Source organism: Cryptomeria japonica, chromosome 8, assembly GCF_030272615.1.
Source record: "Cryptomeria japonica chromosome 8, Sugi_1.0, whole genome shotgun sequence".
NCBI lineage: Eukaryota > Viridiplantae > Streptophyta > Pinopsida > Cupressales > Cupressaceae > Cryptomeria > Cryptomeria japonica.
This window is the reverse complement of record NC_081412.1, coordinates 540,819,144-540,839,491: the sequence shown is the minus strand read 5'-3', so window position 1 is coordinate 540,839,491 and position 20,348 is coordinate 540,819,144. Positions and strand designations below refer to the sequence as shown.

General features: G+C 36.1%; 1 protein-coding gene across 3 annotated transcripts in view; it reads right to left on the bottom strand.

Moving 5' to 3' along the window:
• The window catches only part of LOC131051930 (uncharacterized), a 139,942-nt gene that overhangs the window by 78,185 nt on the left and 41,409 nt on the right, over positions 1-20,348 (bottom strand). For all 3 annotated transcript variants that reach the window (XM_057986532.2, XM_057986531.2, XM_057986530.2), the window contains exons 5-6: positions 10,198-10,327; positions 9,914-10,015 (exon numbers count right to left, since the gene is read on the bottom strand). In XM_057986532.2, coding sequence (XP_057842515.1) covers positions 9,914-10,015; positions 10,198-10,327 — 232 coding nt within the window. The remainder of the gene's footprint in view (positions 1-9,913; positions 10,016-10,197; positions 10,328-20,348) is intronic.

Here is a 20,348-nt window from a genome sequence, read left to right as displayed (position 1 = left end):
CCAGATCCAAAGTTGCTAAGAAGGCGAAGACTATTTCCAGGGTAACTGTTGATAGCAACAAGATGAAAGTAGCTGAAATTGTGGAACCTATTGCAGATAAACCACTTGATGAAATGTCAGCTGCTGATTATAAGGTTACAAGGGTAGAATTGGGCAAGCAAACACATGAAGTCATTAAACATGATGCTCAGTTTTCTGTTGCTTCACTAGTGCAAAGGTGTGACGATCTTCTTGCAAAGAAAGACAAGCTAGAAGAAGAAAACCGACAGCTCATGGCAGCCATCAATAAAATCACAAAACCTGCTGCTGAAGGGAGTAACTCCATAGGTTCTTCCGGTTCCCAAGAATCGATTCGTGGAGTAGAAAGGGCTGCTCAAAAAGTACAAGCACTGGATTCCTGGATTGATCACCTTCATGATCAATGCGTGCAAGTGATAAAAGACATTTTTCAAATAATGTCTAAGCTGGAAACCATTGAGGAGAAATTGGATCAGACTTCTAACACTTTCAAAAAGAATCTGGAAAGTGTTGAGAAAAGTCTGGCAATCTGGCGTACCATGCCCCAACAACAGCTGAGTATTTTGCAGGAGCACACCATCATCTCTTCCAGGGTCATGTACTTGGAATATGAGGAACTCATGGAAAACAAAACCCTTGTTCTTAAGTCCCTCATCGAAGAGATCAGTGATGCAAGGAGATTCCGGAATGAAGTTTATCAAGGTATTGTCTCACATTGTGAAAGGGCCTCTTGCAATATAGTAAGTCAGGATGGAGAGCTAATTCCAGAAGAAGAAGTTCTTGCGGACTTACAGATGAGGATTCATGGTGAATGGAGGAGTGAACAATTCTCGGCAGTTTCAATTCAAGCATTGATGAAACATCAAGCCTTTTTGCATGAGATCCAGTCCATCCTGGATAGAGACAATTCCGCGCTCCTCCGCTGTCACGACACTATTGTGAAGACTATGGTAGTTGCTAAGAACACTCATGAACCGAATCCCGAGGAACTACAAGCGAGCATCCGGAAATTTCAAGGATTCATGTCTTCACAAAAGGCAACCTAAGTGTTTTTCAACACTTAGTTGAATTTTCTCTCTTTCGTAATCTTTAGTTGTAATTTCGTTTTGACAAGTTACATGTAAAAGTAATTTTTGTAAAATACAAGTTACACATTACTTGTACTTTTGTAATTACATGTAAGGCAACTACAAGTTATGTCCGATTAGGACTGTAGTTGGAATAAGTCTTAGTTAGTTAGAGTGACTCTTAGTTAATTAATGAAGTCTCAGTTATTTATTGAAGGAGTCTTGGTGGTTGAGAGAATCTCTCAAGTTAGTTATGATCCTCCCACCTTTTTTCTCAAGGCTCCTCTTCTATAAATACTTGAGAAGTCCATTGTAAATATATCTTTTGGGAAAGCAAGCAAAAACTCTGCCAAATTTACAGCAAGAAGTCTTTGAGCTTATGTATGTGGATTGAAAGTTTTTGAAGAAATAATAAAGAAGGACTACTCAAGTTTTGAGTCTTTGAGCTACATGTTTGAGTTTGAATCTTTTATTTCTTCTATGCCAAGTGTTTCTAAAGGAGCTTAGTCCAATCTGATTTGAAGTCTTTGAGCTGCAAGTAGAGAAGATTAATTAAAATAGGAAAATCTCTAGAAGGAGCAGCAAGTCTTTGAGCTTGCGTCTATTCTTGAGGAAAATTACTGTTTGATAAGAAATAGCAGCAAGTCTTTGAGCTTGCATTAATTCTTGTCTTTGTGTTAAAAGAATAAATTATTCCAGTCTTTGAGCTGTTGTCGTTTATTCATTGTAAAATTTAGTATAGAAAAGGGTAGATAGGACTTCCAATAGTCAAGTCTTTGAGCTTGATATTGCTGTCCCGTCCCGAAGGAAGTGACGGAAGTCTTTGCGCTTTCAGGAAACTTCATTTCCTTTCTCTTATTTCACTTTAAAGTGGTTACTGCTGTTATTCAATCGCTATCCTTTTCTGTGAAGAGAAAAGGATATTGTCTTTCTTGAAAAAAGAAGAAAGATTGCTGTCCCATCCCATTTTACTTTCCAAGTTGTAGTTAGATAGGGGGAGCCTTCCCTTAATTAGGAGAGTTTTTACTCATGTGCTGTGGTTGAAACCACAATTTTGTATATTTCCCCAAGTGTACAAAATTTTCAACCAACATATTGTTCCATACTCCTTGTCACATGAGAGTTTCTTGGTAAATCGAAAGGTTTATATCAAATAAAGTGTTGCTGATTTATCATCATTCTAGGGTTGCAACCCTATTGGATATGCTATCTGTGATTCTTCCAGCCACCATAATGGTTGTGCCCCACTTTTGATCATTGTTTTGAGCTATCATCATCAAGGTGCCTAAGGTTTCAAACTATTATTGTTGTTTGTCATATGTTCAGCTAATTAATTCATGTTTCCAACCATCATTTTGAGGGAGTTTTGCCATAGCTACTTACATAGGGTTTGAATCTGATGTTTGTTGAGATTTCCAGCCATTAATCAATGTTTTCAGCCCTCCTAATAGCTGTGCCCATCGTTTGATTGATGTTTCCAGCCATATTTGATGTTGTATCTCAGGTTTGGATTATTTTGCTGCTGTTACAAGTCATATCAGACATTTGATCTGCTACTTGGAGTGCTTTCCAAACTATATCTTGCATCCTAGCGTTGTCATACACTTGTAGCCTTGTACTTTTGGAGATCTTGATATTGATGCTACTGATAAGGGTTTAAATCTACAAAAATATCACATCATTGCCACACTATATACCTATATTTTGGAGTTATCTTCTGTAGCTATTTATTTTACAAGGGTTTTCAGATATATTGCTGCTGTTGGAGAAGTTGAATTGCTATTTTCCATTATATGTTGCTGGTTTCCAGGCCCTAAATGTTATTGTAAGTGAAATTGTTGATTTGTTTCTGATCTGGAATCAATAAAGTACCTTGATAATTATTTGTAGACCTTTACAAGTGCTGATCCAGGGTTTATTGCTGCTGGAAGTGATCAATTTCCAATTCGTTCGAGCTGTCATTTATTATAGTAATCAGACCACTATATATGATTGAAAGTATGAGGATTTCAAAATTATAGCAGCCTATAGATAATTCAAATTGGCCGTTTTTTGCATTGGAAGCTATTTTAAGAATCATACCAGCTTGGGAGGGTTTGAATCCACAGTTGGGAGCTGATTATTTTGCTGATAAGGGTCTTTGCCATTGTCATATTGCTGATCAGAATCAATTTCAATGGGGTTGGCACCTACATTTGACATTTGTTCATCAATTCTGCTTACACTTTTTTTTAAATTCATCTATTTCTTAAGGTTTTCTGATTGGGGACATTCCTTGTGAATTGGCCAACAAGTTATATATTACCCATGACTTGTGCCAATCATTTGAGTAACTCCTAGTTATCCCTACAAACTCTTCCTTAAGATGATGTGATGCTTGACAATCCATAAATCCAAAGGGCTAAGATTTGAGAGTGATAATTGAGATTGGAAAGAAAAATCATCAAAGCCTCACATTCATTGCTATCTTGAGGTTGTTGATGCATGCTTTATGACACCCTACAACACAAAATAAAATGACAAGTATTCTATCCTCTCTTGAACAAGGAAACCTCAAATGCTAAATGATGTGATCAATTAAGGCTACCCCAATGCTTACAAATGTTAGATCTAGACAATGCAATGGATGGACTCAGTGAATGATATGATTTGCTGTTAACACAAAGGGACTTGCGCAATTTTTCCAGACTTTGTCAATTCTTTTCCTTTGAATAATGTATGATTTTGCAATGGGGCTTTCCAACTAATCCTAAGAAAGATCTTTAAAACAAAATGCAAAAGGATAAGAGTTTAGGAATCTAATCTACTTCTAAAAATGCAAGAAACTATGGTTGACTTAGTGAAACCAAACCAACCTTTGCTTCGCCATGAGGAAACAACTACACAAAGATGATGCAATCTTCAAGGGGTATGCAAATGATTTTCAAATCACTTGTACACATCAACACCATAAACATGCAAGTCAATGAGCATAAAGCAATTAAAATTACGCTTTCAACATGAGTTCAGAATGTTAGAGTAAAAGGTTTTATTTACTTAATTAACTTAATCATATTGATTAATTAATTAAGTGACCTTTTCTTTTTTCACTTAAGCTAAATTTAGGAAGCTTTTTTAGGCATTTAATAATCTTTTAATATGCATGCATCCCTTAGGTATATTAATAATTAATTCATTATTAATCATTAATTGCTTTTTAGGGTTTCTATCTTTTGAATTAGATTTCTTTATAAGGATGACATATCCTTCATTGTAAATCAAGTAATACAAGCAATATTCAATCAAGCATTCAGCTCTTGTTATTGTCTTCAATATTCTCGTTTGTTATGCAATTTCTCCTTTGTATGTAACAGATATTCTTGCAGATGATTAAACACAGAATAACCATGCACTGCAATTTGCAATCAACAAACTACAAATGGTATGAATATGAGGGTTTCACCATGAATCAACAACAATATCTTCCATTCAACTATTCAACTTGGTATAAACAAATCTAAACTAATAAGAAGTAGGAAACAATGCTAACATCCCAAAGCAACACAAATTCTCACCAAGATTCAATGAGTTTGCATTTATTTTGGCAATATTTCAGCAACAATTTCACAAAAGTCTCTTTTACAAATGAAATGAGCAAGCCTTATATAGGGCTTTCAATTACAAACCAAGGGCCCAGATTGATTCTAAATTAATGGCCAAGATAATTCAAAGAAACCCTAAGTGGAGTTAATTACAACTACCGCTCTACCTACTAGCTTTTATTAAATACTAACCAATAAAAATAAAATATCCTCCATGGCACAATTTGAGAGCAAGAGCAAATAGAAAAATTCAATACCACCTAGGATTATTAAAAATCATCTTCTAGAATTGTGTGCCCATTGTCTCTTTCCTTAATAGCAAATTCAACAAACCTAGACATGATGATGTCAAGCTCTTCCATTGGTGGACTTGGCATAGCCTCCACTTGTACTCAATGATTGCCAAGTTAGCTATACTGAAAGATCCCTGATGGATCCCCTTGCTGATCTGATGTAGTTTTTAAATTAATAAACTATATTTTCCTGTGATTTCTTTGATGGTTTTAGAGAATAGACAGAAGTTGCAGAAGGTTTGTTTCTTTTTGTGTTTTTTGATAGTTTTCAAACAAGTAATGAATAATGAACAGTAAACATGAAAGGAGGCTGAAAATAAATAAGAACATACAGCCAAATCAGAATTGCTACAAGCCGTACCAGGCAGATTTCTGATTTGTAAAACCAAATAATAATTCCAATGCAGATCCAAGGAACTCACATCCAATATTGATGCCAAACTGAAAGGTGAATAATGATCATGAATCAAGAATACCTCTAAGGCTGAATACATGCATTCCTTACATTCCACGTGAGATGTACTTGTTGCAAATGGCGGCCCTAAGGTTGCAAGGATCACGCCCAAGCTGAAGAATCAATCTGCCATGTTGAAACCCTTACTCTGCAACCTAAATCCACAATGAAGAATGGCGTACTCAATCTCTGTCAACAATGCACTCTGCCTGAAGAATCCAATGCCAATAACTGCTGAGGGCTACGTCCCAGCCAGTCCAGATCTTGGGGTTTGCGTCCCAGATGAAGAATCGCCCACTCAGAGCTAATTCGCAAAAATAAGTTTGATTGTGTAAAAAGATGCTTGATAATTAGATTACCATCTTCTTATAACTCCTTCCCTCTAGCTCGAACCCTAAAAGTGTATGAAAAGTGCGCTTAGGCTTATAAAGTCTTATTTCTCATTTTTTAGTCGCCAAGTATAGAGAAAATGCCACTTTTTTAATATAAAAGAATTTTGTTCATCAAAAGGGTCCTTGACAAATGGGAAACATTTATAAAAGTTCAAGACCTTTCCAACGAGCTATAACACATGGGCATATGCATCCAGATGAAGCCAAAAACCCCTTATTACTCCAAAATGGCTATAAACATAGCCTTATTTAATTAATTAAACGCTAACTTAGGAAATATTTAAATATATTAAAAATATAACCCAAATAGCTGCAGAAGGCTCAAATGACTCCAAAAGCCTGAAACGGAACTTGCCACCTGTCTGTGGCTGAAGTCGGAAATCATGGATCCACTAGCAGTCTTATCCCTAAAATCTAGGGATGCTCCTAGAAACTAGGAAACATACCCAAATCTTTTGAAACTAAAACCAAGGAATAGTCTCATGGAAACCCAACCCTGGATACTATCATAACCTCCTAAATAGTAGGAATAGCCTCCACAAATGTAGGAACTGCCTCCTAAAATTAAGGAACTGCTCCAAACTGGTCTACTACTGCCAGAACACCAAATCCCAAACACTGAATATCCTCACTGAGTCTCTATCCACCACTGTCAGCTCCAATATGGAAACTGCCACAACCTCCTAAAAAGTAGGGAATCTCCCTAAAAAGTAAGAAGCTCTCTCCAAACACCTGTAACTGCTCAAAAGGATCCTGCTCTACTCCTTGGTCCCCCAGGTGGTCATTCAGTCAACTGCCAGTTCTCCCTAAAAAATAGGAGACCTCGTCTGAAGGTCTGAAACAGCTCATAGAACCCCTGCAAAGCTCCGTGACCCTCAGAATGAGTCCCCTAACCATGTCGTTGACCTACAAGAACTCGAATGGTAGGTCAACCCCTGCTCATCTCATGTCACCTAAAAAAGGGGACATTACATATACCCATGGCAAAAATCTTTTCCCATTCTGATCCTTGTTCTTGGAAACTATTCATGAAAGTCATGAATGAAGCAGCATCTTCCAAATGATTTTCCAAAATGGAACCTATAGCTTGAAGAAGGTACTTTTCATTTTATCTTTCAATTCACCCACATTCATATCTCTATCATCATTCACTTCTTGTCCAAACGCTATCTCTACAGAAATGAGGATTCTATCTTGAATACCCTTGACCATTCCTCTTAACTAAATGCAATCGTCGTTTACCTTCTCAAATATTTCCTTTCTCAAAACCAATGCGCAATACCAACAATGAATCGAATGCTTGATTTGCCTCTATCACATTTCCATCCACCAAAGTTTGTTTGAGAATATCCATTAGCACATGCAAACATGGAATGGTCTTTTCCTGAACAACATGAAATTCTTCACACAATGCAAGTATGACTTGAATCCTATCCTAAATGGTTACAACTCTCTCATATATCTATTACCAATTCCTCAATGAAATCATTTGCTTTATTAAAAAATCTAACCAGCACTTCACCCATCACTTGCAATTTTTACTTTCACAATCTTGATTTTGCAATTTGATTCCTAGACTAACTCCTAGAATTGACAAAATGAAACCCTTCTCATTCTAAGGCAAGAAAGTTTGACACTACAACCAAACCTAAGACAAACTAAGCAACACCTACGACAAAACCATTAAGGAAAGCAAAAATGAAGGGGTCCCCATTTGCAATGGGGTGATGTGTGAAAAGGTCACAACAGAGGTATGATGTCTTATTAATCTACACATTTCCTCCATCTGAACCTGCCAGCAATATGCACACATGCAGGATAGTGCTTTTTTGGCCCTTAGATTGCAAGAAGAGGATCATCTCCATGCAATATCAATCACAAATTTTTAGGTCATTCCCTTCATCAGATATCAATACCCATCAAGCTCAAGGTATACATTTCTAATACCATAAGGTTCAAAGAAATTATTATATTATATTTAAAAATGAAGCCCTGTGCGAAACTTCTTATTTGTAATTGCTTGTGTATTTCAAAATAACTCATATTTAAAATGAAGCCCTGTGCAAACCTTATTTGTAATTGTTTGTGTATTTCAAAATAACTAAGAATTACATTTAATTTCACAACCATTACTGGTGTGCCCATTGCAAAATGAGTACAATCTCCAGTAAATATTCAAGGAATTTCAAGAAAAGCCTTTGGCTTTGGGGATGCACAAGGAGAAAATCCAATTAAGAGGGAGAATTGCTAACTTTTTGAATTGAGATTTTTGGATTAAGTCTTACCTCAATCCTTAGTTGGGGGAAATAAATGTACAGTGTAAATTCATTGTGATAAGACCCTACACTAGGGCTTCAAAGCTCAGACCAATCAAGAATCACAAGCCTAATGGCTGCATTAAAAAGTGTATCTCTGAACAAGTAATCTGGAAATGTGTCTGAAAAAGTGGTTCCCCAAAACTAAAGTGGAGGCATACCACTTAAAAAGATGAGAATTTGAGGCAAGGTAAAATGAATGATGGTCTACTGAGTTGGACATCAGAATGCTAAGTCTTTGTTGCATCTGCACACTCAGTGTTGTAGATAAAATGGTACCTAACTTAGCACCGCTAGATGTCATGAAGAAAACAACCTATTTATTAATGTTTACCTCAAGCTGGTCAAGCTAGCAAAGAGCATCAAATTGTCTCTATAAATCATCAGTAGAGAAAGAAAAAATGACTAAATCATCAATCAAGAGTAGTATAGGGCTAAGAACACAATTTAACATACAACCATCATCCACAGGAAAACGCTACATAGAAAAATCCTTGAACTCATCAATGTAAATACTAAAAAGTGAAATCCTTGAACTCATCAATGTAAATACTGGAAAGTGTTGGCTGGAAGAGGAATACTGCTTAACTCCCACTGTATGCTTTAAGAAGTTAGAGAGGTTATGGGAGTTTGGAATCAATCGAGAATTGCACTATAGAACCTGATGATGGCAGTAATGAAACAACACAAAACATCAATATGACACAGCTTGTGAAAAAGGAGTGCTTGCTGTAAATTATAACACTGCCAAGAATACTGGTTAAAAAACAGAATTGTAATTACGTCTCACAGAGAACGAAGATAAGAATACAAAGAACAATAGAAGAGGTAGTGTACAGAGCAATGCTTTTGCTTGGTATAAGGAGGAGCTGTCACAGTGGAAACTTTTACCAAACTATTTATTGGCTGATCAAACAAGTGAATAATCAGTGAAGACATAACCATTGAGCCAACAATACATAATCAATATATGAATGACAAACTACCTAAGCCAACATTACAAGATTCAACAACATAATCTAGCCAGCAACAATAACATATTTTACCACACACTGATAACAATGCTTAACAGGACAGAAATGTCGCAGAACAGAACCAAAAGCCTTGCTAGAGTCAATTAAGCAGCAAAAGATTTTTGAATGCCGGTTCTAACAAGACTCAATAAATGCTCAAAGTGTAATGATCAATTGTCTAGAAGACTATCCTCTAGAAGACCTGCCCCTTCACTCTAAGATTGCCTCTCCAGATATTCAAAGTTTCAAAACCAGCAAAATGACATAAAATTTGGCAAATTTATTCACAAATATATTGATTGTATAGTTATTTAGGTTTGAACTATAACCTCCTTTGAATATGAGATATATGAGATGATGAAACCCACGGGGTTCAAGGGTAACCCCAATCAAAATGAATGGAAGCTGTGTGTCTCCTAAGAAGCCTCCTTAAAAGGTTTGAAGAATAACTATTACCCTTCCCAAACCATGTACTTGGGACCAACCATAGAGGATTTAGTGGTTAAACTGGTACAGAGAAAATTCACTTTTAATGCCAACATAATTAAACTGTGACTGTATATATACTTGTTTTATAGTGGTGGATTATACTTTATGGAATGTTGTGGGTGCTTGGAAAAGTTCGCCTGTCAATATTTCTACCATAACGAATCATGATTGTTGTAGAAATCAGAATCAGAAGGTATATTATTCCTACTGCTAAATTATATACTCAAAATTTGAAGTTTAATGAAGGGAAATCGTCATTATTCTGTGCAATCAAATTAGTTAACTACTAACCAATTTCCATAATGTCATTTTTCTTGAAGGTTTTAGCAAGCCTTTCTTTCTGCACCACAGAAGCTCCTAAAGTGGACAGAGTACTCATCTCAGGCGCATCATCTGAGGATAAAAAATAAACAAGATTTATGAACTATAAAAAATAGACAAAAACTAAATGTGCACGTATATGGTGTGAAAGGACTTGCATATATTCCAGAACTCTCTGGCAAGCATGGATTCAACAGACAATAAGGATCTTAAAAGCACCAACATATTCATATCTTTTACACCTAATTACTCACCAAAGTCCTTAAAAGAAATCTCAGGAGATAAAGAATATGTTTCCTCTTCACTACAAACATCAAGATCTGGGATTGATGAGACTTTCCAAGGTAGCTTAATATCTGTTTGTTCTGAGACTAAGTCAACCACCTGATTGTAACATTTGAAAAATACATGCACCACAATCAGAAGGATCCCAAGCATAACTAAAATTTTAATAATTTTCACAGGAGAAATATTTTACTCAAATATTTAACAAGATTAGAGGAATGACTTAAAATGGACAACTAAACTAACACAAAAATTAGAAATTCCCACCGAACATGTTATAGAATAAAGAACATTAGCCGTAATGAATATTTTCTGGTCATGATTTTTTTCAGTTTATACTGGTTCGCTATTTAATTTGACTAAATGAACATTCCTAGCTGGCATTTTAGAGCTATTATCTTCCTGATTCTCAAATTAGATTTTGAATGCTGCTTTAATGCCAGAGAAAGACAACGTGTTATGTTACTTTATGGCTCTTTTGTTGGGATTTTCCTGCATAGGATTTCATTAACAATAGGCAAGCATTTTTGGTAGTCAGAAAAGACTCTGACATGTGTTTTATGTGAGCTCAGTGTTCTTTTTGTTTGCCATTGTGCCAATCAAAACAATTCTCAAAATATGAACCAAGTAGAATAATAAACTTAGCAAGAACACATACTACAATACAACCTACTAGCAATCACATCACCATCAAACTTCGAGACTATCTTTCAGCACGCAATTATGACCATTCTGAAAAAGATGAAATGTAACATGGTTGTTCCATCTGATTGATCTACAAGAAATTCTCAGCAGGGAAGGTATAGTTTTTGTGAGGGGAGGCACCTACAATTCTATGGTAGTTGCCCAAACAAAGTACATTCAGGAATGGAAGGCAATGAGCCAAATATGAGTACAAGTAGAGATGAGCTCAAAAAAAAAGCAGCTGAACTACTTTACTAAAGTCTCCAACATCAACAATTAAGTATTACACCCTTATAATTGAAAGTAACTCTTAGCAGCCAAAAGCCCTTACTCAGATGATGTAACTATCTGTTCCTTGGAAATTTTATATGAAGCACTTTTCTCAATTTTATTAAAAAAAATTAATGTATTAATTTATTATTCATGAATCTTGCTTTGATCAGGCCAAGCAAAATAACATTACAAATCAATGATACATTCAGAATACTGCCTATATCTTTATCTGCCCCAATTTTCATGTGTCCTGAACAATGCGAATCGACAAAACAACTGGTTGAAGGTATGCTGACATCATGCAAGTAATCACAGTCATCCACTGATAGATTGATTACAAAAACTCATGCAGGTCAGCCAGGAGAAAAAATTTAGTACTTTTGACATGTTTGACTAGTTTTGACTTTTTTTTTACATTAAAATTTAAAATTGAGTAATGCAGACTTTAAGTATAATTATGATATCTTAAAATGATATCACCTTCCTCTTCTGTGCTCTGACTCAATATCCTCCCTGCTCTATCTTGAGACTCTCATCCACTGCCTTCAAGATGTTGATAATGGTTTCACTGTGAAGGCCCAGTTTGCAGCAGAACAGTAGGATGAAAAATGATCATCATCCCACCAAGTTTCTTGGCATAAGAGTCTGAGATAGTAAACGATTTTGCCCATTTCTTCAAAGTTATATTTTACAACTTCGATATTTGAAAATATATATATATATATATATACAGGTGTACCCGTACCCATACCCAAGAGAAAAAAATTTGCCATACCCAAACCCGTATCCCATACCAGAACCTGTACCCGAATCGGCAACTTAGGCAAAAAGTCAAAGTGATTGTAGATTTTGTTAAATATGTCTCTATCATCCTAATGATAGATCACGGAGTGTGATCTGAAATGTTGATGTAACAAAATACACGCAATCTAAACCAGAAGCAGCAACAAATTTAATCTATGGATTGTGGAAATCTACTAAATTTAATATCTTTGTTATGTTCATTCCCTTATCTTGACTTGAAGCTTTCAAATAACATGTATAGTTTAACATTTAAATGAATGTAGGCAAAGTTTTTCCATTTATGTACACATTGTTGCTATTCTTTCAGATTTTCCTAATGTTGTCAAATGAATTCATACAAAATTTGTAATATTATTTTTTGGAAATATCCTGAGGAGACAATCAGTTGATAGTTACATTATTGTCCTATATGCTTAAGTCTCAAGTTGCCATCTAATGAAGGTGTTTATGCAGTGTTTAGCTATATTTTTGTCCATAAGAAGTGCGATCATCTTGCTAGTACATAAATTCAATACTTATGCCTCTTCAGTTCCCAAGTTTTTTTTCAGTATGAGTTTCGTACCTTTATTTTTACAAAAAGGAAATATTTTGAGGAGAGGATGCTCATTTGACAGTACTGAAATTGTCCTCCATGCTGTAGTCTCATCTTAGCATTCAATAAAAGTGTTTATAGTGGTGACTGAGGAGATTTCTGTCGATAAAGAGTGTAATCAGCTTTCTGTTTATATGCATTCCTTTCTTCTTAAAAATTCAGTGCTTGTGCATCTTTGTTCCCCTACTTTTTGTTGTACATATTTCTAGAATCTAGAATAAAAAGTAGTAGAATATCAAAATCAGTGCAGCATTGAAGTTTGCACCCTAGTTCTAGCTGTAAAACATTCTTATTGGCAGCACTAGAATTCTCAGTTTGTAAGTATCTGTTAAACCTTAATATTTTTTCTTTTTTATGTCTCTCATGTCTTCTCGGGCTTTGAAGTTTGCTCCCCTAGTTCTGGCCATTAAAGCATTTTTATTGGCAGCACTAGAATTCTCAATTTGTAATTATCTATTTAACCTTAATATTTTTCCTTTTTTATGCCTCTCATGTCTCCTCGGACCTCTCAAACACCACTTCTGGTTTTTCTCGCCATTATTGTGTAGGCAGTGAAGATTAGCTCAACACTCCTGGATCAAATGCAAAAACAGAGATAACCTCCCACAAGAGAGAATTCAAGAAATGAGCTTGCTTAATTTTAAGATCTATGAGATATGATCAAATGATGATCTATGATCCATATTAGAAAATGTACAATGCCCTTGCTTATATAGGCAAGGTCATGAACAAGTATTAAATGACCTAGGACACATGAATTAAATGCTAAAAGATAAAGTAAGATCTTATAACAATTAAGACATTTAGAAGGATTCCCTAGAACCTAAGTTAACATGTGAATAGGACCTACAAATGAATTAGTTAGATACAAAACCTTATTCGCACCAACACCCCCTTTTAAGTGCAACTTAGGGATGAACAAACCAATGCTTAGTTAGATACAAAACCTTATTCACACCAACACCCCCCTTTAAGTGCAACTTAGGGATGAACAAACCAATGCAAATGATGCAAAAATGCAAAGATGATGCATGAAGGGGTCCCGGTTACGAGGCCATTTTAGGTACCCATGTGCAAAAGCTCTCCCACAAATGGAGTAAAGGAGAAAAACCATGTGGGAAAAAACCCCTCTCCAAAAGACAGAATGCAAATGACAATCATGTACAAGTGATGAAATGAGTGATGCATGGAGGACTTATAAAAACCTCCCAAGGACTAATCCATCACGAAGATACAATTGATATCCCCATGTAAGAGGGAAAAAGAGAGACTATGTAGCCCCCCACCGCTACCTCCCCCACCATGTCTAATAACCTGCAAAAAAAGTAAGTGTTTGAAGACAAAATATAATCAAATGTTGACAAACAATTTGTCTCCCTTTCAAAAGAAACAAAGCCAATAACAAATGCAAGAATGTTTCACATTCAATTAGGATTCAAATGAAGAGCCATGAAGATGTATGATGATATCTTCGAAATCTTCTCAAATGTCTCATCGTCTAGAAAAGATGATGATGCCACAATCCAATTAGGTACATGCCCAATCAAAGAACCTAAGAAACAAGGACTATGCAGAAACTGATGTTGAACAAGCTCCAAGGGCAATGATGGGTTGATAATGGTAATGCAATGACTGTCAACAAAGAGAAGAGATAACCCCTCAAATGTGTCCTCCAAATTCCATATGTCAGACTCCCCAAACAAGTCTAAAATACATGTCAAGTAATCATCCCACAAAGATATAAGACAATGATGGTCCTGTTAAATGGGAATGATAGAAGTCTCAATCAATGACTCTACACAAGGAATCATTGAAGGTGAATCGACTGTCTCTAAAGAACTAGGAACCTTTGAAGTGAATTCGTCCTCATCTTCTGAAATTTCAGAGTACTCTAAAGCATCAAACTCTCCAATAGTATCATATTCATAGGGTATTCTTTCTGAAAAAATGAAGAGGCACAAGATAGTCTGAAACAAGGTAATCTACAAATTGTTGAGTATTAGGATCTTAATGTATCATGTAATGTCCCCTTCCTAAGCACTTAAACATGGTGGACCATTAGCCTATTCAGTGGGTTCCTGTAAAATCCCTTAATTATTTATTAAACATTTGTTCAGTTCATTTGCAAAATCTTTCCCGATTTAGCTAGTGGGATATGACGAAACAAGGAATGTCATACAGGCAGTGATATTTCTCATTCATACAATTGCAATTCCCTTCCTATTTGTTGTTATTTCCGTAATTGATAGAACTTAGGCATTCGTTATTCAAATATATGTAGTGCACTTATTCAGTATATATACAAATACAAATTGCACCTGTTATCTGCTCCATAATGGTCGACGCTGTACACCTGTTGGTCTTCAAAGAGAATTCGTTGTACACACGAGAAGACGCTCTTCGTAGACGTTCGCTGCCAGCAACTGCCTGTGTGCTACGATCACAATACTTCCGTTGTGCAGTTCCTCTGCCAGTCGATCTCCACACTTCCAATTTGCAGTTCCACATCCCGTATTTCCTTTCGGCAACTTCACGGGAATAATCCTACACGTCCCCCTTCCCTATACTCTTGGTTACGCTGCCCCGCGAATTGCATGGAGGACGAATGCATACCCAATATCGGGTTCCTGGATGGACACTGGAATAAATATGTACTGGACTTCCCGCTATTCTCCGATTTGGCTTTGTGCTCGGGATTGCAGAGAGAGCGATGACGTGAAGAGTTCACGTGCACCCGTTGCTTCGTGTCACACTCCTTTCCGCATTTGCAATTTCTAAGCATTCCGCAATGTAGCGTTTTGACACTGTAATTAAACGTTCTCCAATATACTCCATTCTCATCGGGACTTCATTCTGTGATGACCAATGATTTCTTCTTCCGTAGTGTATGACCAATAGGCCAGTCTAAGAGACTGACGAAAGGTTAAGAGATGCTGGGTTGTGTATTTCACAGACGCAGGCTTCCACTAGACTTTCCTCGAATTCTTTGATTCCACCCTTCCCCCCCTCTCGGTTCGTGCTCATCCATTTATTATCAGCGATCAGTTGAAAAATCCCGTAATAGTTAGAACTAATTACGGTGTTAGGCAAATATAAACCATTCTTGTAAATATTAATGTTTTTATATAAATGAAAGGAAAGAATTTATATAAAATAATTAATATCTTTTTATACTTTCGTTTTTCATTGATTAGGGGACATGACAGTTCCTGTAAGCTAATAAGTTAGGGTTAGGGGACTCATGATGACAATTTGATCTAGCTTTTTGGCAATGACTAATGTTTCATTGAGTTTAGGCAGTTAAGATTTGCATAACACCCTATTCTGAAGTGGTTTTGGACAATTTCCCCATACTTTTAGTATCAGGTTGGACACCGACTTGGTCAGTTGACAGTGTTTCTATTTTCAGAATGTCGATGAATGCATTGGATGTTGATATTTTGGGTTTTAATGTGGTCCAGTATATTTATTTAAAATAATATTAAATTATAAAGTTAAATTAAATATTTCTTTACCATTATTTAATAAAGAAATATTTAATTTATTTAATATGACTATATGGGTGCCAAAGTTAAAATTAAAAGGGCAAGTGACAAACGTTGATGATGGGGTAGCTGTGGTCGGACTCCTTCTGGACCGACAAAGTCAACCTATTTGTCTAAGTGGCCTTCGGCCTTAGACAAATTAATTAAACCTCATCTAATGCATAATTATATATCATATGTTATTACTAATCAGGATTGTAATCCAGATCTGATAATTAATGTTGATAACAAATGATTACAACTGATTGTGATAGTAATCCGTATTGCTAACAAACAAGGCAAGTAATTGTTCATGGTCTGCCACCTTGGAAGGGTGCGATCTCCAGCAATCGCATCTCCCTGAGGAAAGACGCTTCCTATCGGGGGATATACATACACATTCTCCCTTCCATCGATGAACAACATAAGTGAGAGACAAATAGCATATCGGGAGAATATAACAGTAGATAGATAGCATACGGTGGACTCATGTAATCTGTAGATCGGATATAGAATACACTTCAAGACCGACTTAACCATTCAATGTTTGAGTGGCCTATCAGCCTTTCACACTAATTAAATGATATTGATTAAAATACTGACCTTGCAACACATAATTGCAAACCCGCCACTCCTTGTCATAAAGACTTATTAGTTATATTGACACCAAAGGATATTAATCAAATATAACTAATAGTTAATGAGAAGACGTAATTATTAAGGAGACGTGATTGTTGATGAGGAACCGATCTTGGAAGAGATGTGTTGATTGGCTTCCTCCATCCACGTATATGATTCGATTTCTCCTCTCTTTCAAAGGTAATCGAATCATCTAACTATCAAGCAGATCGAATACATTCACTTCAGCAGATCGTGCATTATCTGACAGATCATGTTCTTTGTTCATCTTCAACAATTCAAATCGATCACACAAGCAGTTCAAATCTTCAGCAGACTGGTATATCTTCTTCAACGATTCATAGCAAAGTGTGTAGACCTTCATCTTCAGCAGTAAGGAGGTTTTACAGCAGTCAATGTGCATTCATCCACAGCAAATAGAGAATCAACTATATTAAGCAGTTTGTAGATCCTCAATTGTGAAATTATTGTCTGCATAATCTGATCACCAAAACTTAACAACAAATGTTGAATAAACTAACTTTATTGGGGTGGGCACCAACATTGGGGAAACATAAGGAGTTTTTAATTAAATTAAAAGTAATCCTCTTGGTTGGGCATGGGCTTTTGGGAGCCTATAAAAGACAATTTTTTTAGTTCATTTGCATATGCTTGAATTTGATATTTTGGAAACACATTTGTTGGTTGAATTTGTTCATCCTATGGCTTTGTGAGGACGAAAACCCTTGCAAGGAACATCCTCTATGTTAGTGAAAGATATAATCTGGAGGAATTTTTTGTAATTTCATCTAGGAATCACAGTTGGGCTTCATTGTTGGCTTCTATCTTCAGTTTGAATACAGAATACACACAGAATATTTGAAAGAGTTCGATTTGGGGAAGATTGAAGAGTTTTGTTTGTTGTTTACACTCCGCTCACCAATCTTACCCTAACTGGCCGTACAGGCTAGGGATAGACGTGCAAGATTGGGAGGAGTCTAGGCATCCATTTTCGAGGGGTTTTGTTGCTACATTTGAGGCATCCAAGGTTTGTATGCTAAGTAGTACCCATTTTATGGAAGATATATCAGTTTTGAAAGAGTGGCATCCATATTTGGGTCTCCAATTTGTTGGTTTTTAATGATAACATCAATATAATTTGTAAACAGCAAATGGGTGTGTTTAATATCTCATTGTAATGTGATTTTATTATTTAGGTAATAGGGTATATCTTATTTTGATGAAACATTGTATTTTCAGTTTTGGGTATAAATCTGAAATATCAATGGTAGCAGGGTTTTCTGAATATTGTGATTTTGTAAGTTTTTCCATTCTCTATATTGTTGCAAGTGTGATTGTTGCAAAATAAACCCTTTCTGCATCTCCGTCTATTTCTCTATAAACTACTTAAAACAGAAATGAAAAAAACAAAAAACAAGGGTGTATATTACTTATCTCTCAAAATTGTCCAAAGAGCATGAGAACTCTCAAAATGCAAAAGAGCATTCAAAAAATCATCATCAACATCCATTGAAATAAATCCTAAGACAATTCCAAGCATATTTTTTATTGAGTGTACCTAGAGAATGAACAAGACCGTAAAAATGTGGCAACAAATGAAACCATCCAAATTGTTTTATGATGCCATCACTCCATTGTTTATAGTTACCCCTTTTCAAGATGAACAGAGAAGCATGAAATGAAAAACCCATTATAGATGGAGATTTCTCCAAAATTACAAGACAAAAACTATCAAAATCAATTAGAAACTCCCAAATAGGATGAATATTGCATGTGAAGCCTTCCCAAAAAGACAAAATGATGTAGGAACATCCCCAGTTCTTGGCAATCTTGCATCAACCAAAAATATTTCTTTTCTGTTTGTTTTCTGTTTTGCAATTTCAAAATTTCTTTTTGTATTTTCTTGCATTGGCTCACCAGATCTTGTGGAGTTGGATTTTGCTCGAGGACATGATCATCTTCCTTATTCCTAAACCGTGCAGCATTTGGATCATTTTTCGGCAAAATATTGATTCCAGATTCCGAGTCAGTTTTCTAGCACTGGAACGACTTGGACCTATTTGCATTGGTGAACCTACCGGATCATTTTCGTAGCTTGCGGAGCCCAGTTCGTTGATTCCAATGTTCCTTGGCATGTGGCCAACCTTCCCTTTGATCTGCACTTCATCCTTTGGATTTTCCGAAGGAATCTCTTTGGCGGAGGCCAACTTGTTGGTTTTACACGTTTGATCTTGTTCTTTGGCATTTGATCCCTTTTGGCCGATCGGATCCCCTTGGATCATATAAATCATTGTAATTGAGCATTAGAAGTCGGTCAAATAGAACATAGAGATAGATCCTAGATTTAGACGTCCAAAGTTGACCAATTTTGTAATTGAGCATGTATGTAGCAGGTTAGTGAGCCAAATCTTGTAATCTAGATGTTACCGGTTATCTGTAATCAATTTTCATGATCTAATTCATTCAGTTATGCATTGCCTCCATCATATCCTCTTGTTTCCATTGTGTTTACTCTTGCTGCCCGGTCCGGATTGATCTCTTTGAGGTCCCTCCTAACCGGTGACTGCATCACAAAACCTATCCATGAGTTAGGATGTCCAAGTAATCAATCACAATGCCAAATGTGCAAAAAATTATATAAAATATACCTACGGCTAAATCCAGAAAAAGTGCATGGGTACAATGAGAAAGCTCCTCAATACCTTTCCAATGCTACAGAAATCACAAAGATTGGAGATCCTAGCTAAAAATTATTAGATATAAGGTCCGAAAGGGAAAATTTGACTCCACGAAGCAATAAATTCATCTACAGCAAAATTTGGTAAAATGATTGATCCGCATTGCAGAAACAACTTTTTGATGATATCTTGTTTGCAAAATTTTGACACCATGGCGAAAAGTTGTGACAATGGAAAATAAAAAAGAGCCTATTTCCGGCTATGAGGGGTCAATCTTAGCTCCTCGACGCTTAAACTGAAGTCCTCCATATGTAGCTCCTTGATAATTTTGATAAGGAGGCTTTGAAAGCATGGCTTGTTGTCTTTTAAGGTTGATTATCTCATTAGAGAAGCTTCGCAACAGGCTTTTCATATCATTCATCTTTGTGGCTAATGAAGAGGAAGCATACACGTTTGTTTGAGCATTAGGGCAAACATAAATGGAAGGTGGCATGGAAGAAGTACTAGGGGCAACATCTTGCGACGGTGTTGATATTTCAGCGAATACAAGCATAGGTAATCAAGGGGAAAGTCTACGAGCATCTATTAAGTTATTCTCAACTCTTCCACCAAGACATATGCATTAGGAAGCGTTTGACCTCCTAGCGAATGGATCATTACAACTTTATCCGAATTAAAGGTTTTCAAGTAAAAGACTATTGCCATACCTATTGGGAGTTTGGTCGATACTGAAAGTCTCTACCAATTTCTATGAAACCTAGTGTTGAAATTTGTGATAGCCTCTTGAGTAGCTCTTTTGATGGTTATCAACTGCTAAATTAATGAAGGCATGCCACCTTTCTCTATAAAATGATCGAAGAACCAATCTCCAAGTTGATCCCAGGTACCAATTGAATTTGGGGGCAGTGATTTGTACCAATCTAGAG